A 7310-nucleotide genomic window follows, 5' to 3' on the forward strand; every position below is an offset into this window, starting at 1 on the left:
ACTCTCCACGCGCCTTGGGCCTTGGTGGGGGGGCGCACCAGCCCACCTAGGGCTGGTCCCTCCCACACTTGGCCCACGCAGCCTTCTGAGGCTGGTGGCCCCACATGGTGGACCCCCGGGACCCTCCCGGTGGTCCCGGTACGTTACCGATAGCACCCGAAACTTTTCCGGTGACCAAAATGGGACTTCCCATATATAAATCTTCACCTCCGGACCATTCCGGAACTCCTCGTGGCGTCCCGGATCTCATCCGGGACTCCGAACAACATTCGGTAACCGCGTACATACTTTCCCTATAACCCTAGCGTCATCGAACCTTAAGTGTGTAGACCCTACGGGCTCGGGAGTCATGCAGACATGGCTAAGACAACTCTCCGGTCAATAACCAACAGCGGGATCTGGATACCCATGTTGGATCCCACATGCACCACGATGATCTTATCGGATGAACCACGATGTCAAGGATTCAATCAATCCCGTATATAATTCCATTTGTCCATCGGTACGATACTTGCCCGAGATTCGATCGTTGGTATCCCGATACCTCGTTCAATCTCGTTACCGGTAAGTCTCTTTACTCGTTCCGTAACACATCATCCCGTGATCAACTCATTGGTCATATTGTGCACATTATGATGATGTCCTATCGAGTGGGCTCAGAGATACCTCTCCGTTACACGGAGTGACAAATCCCAGTCTCGATTCGTGACAACCCAACAGACACTTTCGGAGATACCCGCAGTGCACCTTTATAGCCACCCAGTTGCGTTGTGACATTTGGTACACCCAAAGCATTCCTACGGTATCCGGGAGTTGCACAATCTCATGGTCTAAGGAAATGATACTTGACATTAGAAAAGTTTTAGCATACGAACTACACGATCTTGTGCTAGGCTTAGGATTGGGTCTTGTCCATCACATCATTCTCCTAATGATGTGATCCCATTATCAACGACATCCAATGTCCATGGTCAGGAAACCGTAACCATCTACTGATCAACGAGTTAGTCAACTAGAGGCTTACTAGGGATTGGGTCTTGACATTAGAAAAGTTTTAGCATACGAACTACACGATCTTGTGCTAGGCTTAGGATTGGGTCTTGTCCATCACATCATTCTCCTAATGATGTGATCCCGTTATCAACGACATCCAATATGCATGGTCAGGAAACCGTAACCATCTACTGATCAACGAGTTAGTCAACTAGAGGCTTACTAGGGACATGGTGTTGTCTATGTATCCACACATGTATCTGAGTTTCCTATCAATACAATTCTAGCATGGATAATAAACGATTATCATGAACAAGGAAATATAATAATAACTAATTTATTATTGCCTCTAGGGCATATTTCCAACAACATTCTCTCTTCATCTCTTTCAGATGCGGCCAGATGTTTTCTCTCTTGTCCAGAGGAGGCCGAGGAGGCAGCAACTCCAGAATTGTTCGAGCCGGGCAGCGCTAGGACTATGAATTTATATTTTATCAGTTGTCAATGTCATTGCGATCTGTCAGGCCCTGTCAAGAACTTGGGACCCTTCCTTTTCAATCAAGTGTGTTATCTCATCCGAATTATACCTGAAAATGACATGCAAATAAATCAAAGGGGCTGCACATTAGGTTATGAAATTGTTACGTGAAACCATGGGGATCGCAAGTGCCAAATGGTGCATCAGTTTTCACTTGAATTACCTGTGTCTCTCTCGAGCAGATTGAACCTCGTGGTGGCACTTGTTGGGCAAGGCTCCCATTATTCTTCCCTTGGCCTCCACCGCCTGAGCTGGAGCAATAGCGGCAGCGGTCACATGGTGCCGATCTGCCGCTGCTGCCGGACTGTAAAAATAATCTAATTAGTATGTATTGCCAGCGAATCTCGAAATTATTGAGGCACTGCCGCTGAATCTGGACTGTAAAAAACCAATCTAAGCATGGACTGGATTCACCACTGCTACTGCGCCCCCTAGCGTGGCGACAAGACCATGCTATCCACCGCGGTTCCACGGGGATCCGGCGCTGCCCCACTGGCGGTGGTGGTGTGCGCTTGTTCTGCGAGCGAGAGGGTTGTGTGATGGATCTCGTGGCCAACCCCAGAAATAGATGCTCTCTGTTGGCCTTTCAGATGAAAGACAAGAGATGGAGGACATCGACGGCTAAACGGAGACGGAGGAGACATTCCAACGGGGTGGGCATGGACTGCTCCATGAGGAGGTGGGAGCCAAACGAAACGACGACGGTGGCGGAGCAACCTGTTCGTGGGCGAGGGAGGGAGAGAGAGAAGAGATCGGAGGTGAATTGATTGAGAAAGACGAGAGGACGTCGGCAGTTTTTTTAAGCATCTAGGCAGTCGCTCGAAGCCCAGGCGGTATAATGGGCTGCCCAACGGTCCAATGCACGAGAGGCCTTCGTTTCGGCCTCTGGTGCAATAGGCCAGAGGACAGCTGGGCTAGATTACCCAGATTACGGGGCAGATCGCTTTGGACGTGAAATCTGACGGCCAGTAAAAATCAGATCGTGAAATGGACGGCCGAAAACGCTAATTCGCTGAGAGAGCAGGGATTAGGCTCAGTTTTACTGTCCTTAATGGCGCATACCATTTAGGAGAAGAGAGATTAAATGCCAACAAATATTTGTCTATTCTCTAATTCATCTGATCTAATAGTACCCATTTTTGGAACGTCCGCTAAGTCATCAATCCAATCCCTTTGACAACACGAGTGCATGTTAGTGAAAACTATGAAGAGCAATGCAGGAAACTCCATCGGCTCGGTGACATTGATTTTTTGAAGAATACACCGATCTATATGATCATTCACATGGGGAAAGTAATAGAATGGCTCATGCCCTTGCTTGTAATGTGGAGGGTAACATGTCGATTGTGTGGCAAGAGGACCCCTCCGATTCCATCCGTGTAATAGAATGGCTTATTCTCTAATTAATAAAGTCACAATGAAGATTTCTCTTGAAACGACGATTGTATGAATATTTAGAGAGCGGCTATTCTGCACCCAGACTCAACTAGATCTGGGTGTGAACAGTGTATTCAAAAAATAGTAATTAAAAATGAATTTTAGGCATCCAAGATGTTCATATGCTCAAGATGCGTGCACAATTTCAAGGTGTTTGAACAGGTGTTCGAGAAACTTTGAAAAAGAACACTATTGAAAGCCGATTTTTTTTTAGCATGAGCTTCTCATATGTTCATACAATCTGAAATTTTGCATCCACAACATCTTGGGTGCCCAAGAATTTCAGATATTTTTTTAATATTTTTTTTAATTTACTGTTCACCCGGTGTAGATGAGTCCGAGAACCATTTTGAATTACCGTAACATTTACATCTTTTTTGAAATTGTGAATATAACTAATATATGTGTGCTTTAAAAAAATCATGTGATAAACTTCTCACATAAAAAGAAATGGTAAAAGGCAAAGGAAAAACATAATGTATCAGATGGATTTTTAAGACATTCGTGAGATAACCACAATAAATCTTGCGTTGATAATCCATTTTTAAGACTTTCGTGAGATAACCACAACAAAGGAGGGATTATATTTCAACATCGGCGTGTCTATCCTTGTTGCCGTTAGATGGCACAGTTCGGATGTTTGCCGTGTCGCATTGATGGACATGTTAATTACTGCTCCTGTTGTAACACACAAGTGTATGTGCTAGTATAACTAATATATTTATGTGCTAGTGGAAGTCCGGCAGTAGTTGTTGTTCTTGTGGTGATCGGCATTTGTTGTGACACGGCTGGATGATTGATTTAGGGCAGACCCTTTTGCGTTGTGTTTGTAATTGTTGTGGTGGCTAATGTGTTGATTAGCTAGGATATGGTGTTCTTACTAATTGTTGTTCGCAACAAGTTGTAGTGTCTTGTATTTTAAATTTTGCATTTCATAAAAATACCGTATGCTCTTAAGAAAAACAGTGGCTTTAAAAAAATCATGTGATGGACTTCTCCTAAAAAGAAATGGTAAAAGGCAAAGAAAAACATAATGTGTCACCACCCGTTGCAAGTCAATGAGTCATAGTCCGGGCCTAACTCATCATCACAAGAAAAGAAAAAAACCAACTAAAGAAAAGGTCATAGACCAGGCCCACCAAAACGGAAAGAACACCTCGAGAAGAAAGAGGGTAAAAGATGGAGGTGTCCGCCGACGCGGCGGCGGCGGCGGCGGCGCGGACGCTGCGGTGGGCCGGCCGTGCGGGGCACCTGCGCGGTGTCCCGCGCGCCGCGGTGATCGGCGCCGTTGGCACCATCGCCAAGGCGTACGTGTCGCTGCTCAACACGACCACCGTGCACAACGCCGACGCCCTCCACCGCCTCGTCTCCTCGCGGCCCCCCGGCACGCCGCTCCTCACCGTCAGCAACCATATGTCCACGTATGTTCCCCCACTCCCCCGTCGTATCCCTCCCGGATCTCCCCCGTGTACCGCTCTTGCTGTTTGTGGCTTCTGAATTCTGACCAGATGTAGGAGGAGAGACCTGGTGGCGATGTGTTCGATCTGTCGTGGCTCTGGCACCAATGTTGCAAGAATTGTGCGAATTCGTTGTTGGAAACCAGAAAATTGTATTATGTGTTGATAAAATTTACTCTGGGTAGGATTGATGCTGCGCATCTGAAACTGCACGTGTTCGTTGAGATTTACAGCATGTAGTTGATGCTGTGCTGTCATTAGCATACTGGAAGGTGATTTCCATACTGTGTAGAATGCAGTTCGGACACGCCTTGTGCTCATGTTGATGTAGGATTTTCATTTTGAAGTGCTGAAATTTTTGTTAGACACTTCCTTAGCGCGGATAACTTGAGAAATATGCATATTGCTCTTTTCCTATCCTTTCATGCAACATCATGCTGTAGATTGGTGTCCATGTTTAAGAAAAGTATAATTTTTCATTTGTCGTACATTGTCTATGCATTGCATTGGCATGTTGCTGCATTGTGCAGGTTTCATGTATAGGTTCCAGTGACATATAGTTAGAATTAGTTAGGCATGTTTTGTTTGCTGTATTCAGTTCTCGTGTATCGGAAGTTTTTGTAACCTTGAGGTTGTTATCCTGTACTTGTTTGTACAGGATAGATGACCCGTTTATGTGGGGATTCAAAGGTTTCCCTATTACAGATTCAAAGCTTGCAAGATGGGTGCTGACAGCAGAGGACATCTGCTTCAGGAATGTATTCATGTCTTACATGTTTCGACTTGGTAAGGCTCCTTGTCGTCTTCGTTATTTACGTTTTTTCTTTGCACCGGTTTGTACAGTCAAGTAATAATCAGTATGGTACTCCCTCCGGTCCTTTTTACTCTGCATATTAGAATTCTTTGAAGTCAAACTTCAGAAAGTTTGACCGCATTTATATGAAAAAATATCAACATCTGCCATGATAAAGTTATACAATATGAAACTTTAAGTCATGACACATCTATTGATATTGATTTCAGATTGTGAATGTTGGTACTTTTTTCTATAAAGTTGGTCAAACTTTACGAGGCTTGACTTCAGTCAAATCTTATATGCGAACTAAAAAGGACCGGAGGGAGTATTACTGTGACATACGAATCATGTAGGCATAGTGAGCTTCACGAAACCCCACCCTCATTTGCTGTACTAACTAATGTTGTGGAGCACCTCCAGCATAGGTCAAATGAAATGTTGCCTTAGTGGAGCCATTTTGTGGCATATTTTTGTTAAGCATGCAATAACCCCATTTAATCCAGTGGCTTCAGGTATGCGTTTGCATTTTAAACACCGACAACCTTCATAGTTCTAACAGGCTTCATATATTTCTGTTACCTAAGCGTCCATGGTTGATTGCACTCACTACCAAGACTAGCTTTAGAAAGTTAATTAAAAACTTTTCAAACGTGTCCCAAGTGTTGTGTATGTTATTCCTCCCTGTTGGACCATGTTAATGGTGGGCATAATTGTCCTATATTTCAAGTTTGCCAAAAAGTTGATTTTTGTGCTTGAATTGCATCTCTTTTCCAGCCTCCATATCGAAGTGATACGGTCTGATACTTGCCATGACTGTTGTGGTGGTAATACATAAAGAATGATATGATATCTAAGACCTATGTTATCTCTAGTTCAATTGCTACTTTAGATGTTCAACACTTGTGTATTTGTCATCTTTATTTTTGTATATTTCTTATCTTTTCATTTCAGGGTTTCATTGCAAGGCAGAGTTGGTATCACTCTGCATCACATAATTTGACAATCTTGTTATTGGCATGTAATTGTATGCACAGGGAAATGTGTGCCGATCACTAGAGGGGCTGGAATTTATCAAGACCATATGAATGAGGCCCTTGAAGTGCTTAGCACTGGGGGCTGGGTATGTACATTTTCTTCGGCATTAACTATTCCATCATTAACATATGTTGTGCTTATGTTTATAAATTCTGGTCCTTATTTGATTGAATTTCGTCATGCCATATTCAAACAGTTGCATTCATTCCCTGAAGGAAAAGTAGCCCAAGATCACCAACCAATCAGACGGTTGAAATGGGGAACTGCCAGTCTTATTGTCCGAGCACCTGTAACTCCAATAGTTTTACCTATTGTTCACACTGGTTTTGAAAAGGTATATTGTAATCTTTGAATCTCTGAGATGCCATCATTTTGTGTATATATTCCTGTGTTGTAGATGGGCATTTCAAATATAATTCCATATATATAGTACTCTGCTGAAATCTGAATATATTGCACAGAGTTTTGTCTGTCTCTATTCAGTAAACCACTTGACTCACAGCACTATTTCATTTGTATTCCCTTTAATTAAACCCAGATCTCTTTTATGTTATATGGTACTCTGAACTTCTCCCCATTGTACTTAGGTCATGCCAGAGAAATCATTTTTTGGACGCCGTCCACCATTGCCTCTCTGCGGCAAGGATATACAGATTATCGTGGGAGAACCAGTAGATTTTGATCTGGCAGGCTTAAAGCAGGTGGCAGCAATGATACCCCAAGACACATCCTTCGAAAGAAAGGGCTGGCCAACCATCACGCCGGAGGGGCTAGACGAGGCAGCGCAGAGATGGCTTTACCAGAAGATGTCGGATAAGATCCAGTCCGCGATGGAGAGCTTGAGGAAGACGCTTCTGAACTCGAAGCAGCATTGACATTGATTCTCTTTGTTCGTTCTTCTACCATGGTGCAACGATGCACTGTCTTTTTTCTCCAATACCTTGTTGAATTGGTTAGGTTGTAGTAGCTTTGTTAGCTAGTTTCAGATGATGGGATCACGATACGGTGATTGGGAGGATACAGGAATCGGGAGGGATGGAGTAGTTCTCCAGTG

General features: G+C 43.9%; 1 protein-coding gene across 1 annotated transcript; it reads left to right on the forward strand.

Annotated features, from left to right (window-relative positions):
• Positions 1-4118: 4118 nt before the first annotated feature.
• On the forward strand, positions 4119-7304 carry LOC119356659 (N-acylphosphatidylethanolamine synthase-like). Its single transcript, XM_037623641.1, has 5 exons — positions 4119-4389; positions 5084-5211; positions 6256-6341; positions 6453-6590; positions 6844-7304. Exons 1-5 carry the CDS (start codon positions 4148-4150, stop codon positions 7129-7131), a joined length of 882 nt encoding a protein of 293 aa, XP_037479538.1. The 5' UTR covers positions 4119-4147; the 3' UTR covers positions 7132-7304.
• Positions 7305-7310: the final 6 nt, after the last annotated feature.

The sequence above is a fragment of the Triticum dicoccoides genome, chromosome 2A (assembly GCF_002162155.2).
Source record: "Triticum dicoccoides isolate Atlit2015 ecotype Zavitan chromosome 2A, WEW_v2.0, whole genome shotgun sequence".
Taxonomy (NCBI): Eukaryota; Viridiplantae; Streptophyta; class Magnoliopsida; order Poales; family Poaceae; genus Triticum; species Triticum dicoccoides.

Excerpts from the sequence above, each read along its gene's own strand:
- LOC119356659 (XM_037623641.1), top strand. The coding sequence starts at position 4,148 with ATGGAGGTGTCCGCCGACGCGGCGGCGGCGGCGGCGGCGCGGACGCTG. Across the intron at positions 6,342-6,452 it reads TGCTTAGCACTGGGGGCTGG|TTGCATTCATTCCCTGAAGG; the intron begins GTATGTACATTT and ends ATATTCAAACAG. Across the intron at positions 6,591-6,843 it reads TTCACACTGGTTTTGAAAAG|GTCATGCCAGAGAAATCATT; the intron begins GTATATTGTAAT and ends CATTGTACTTAG.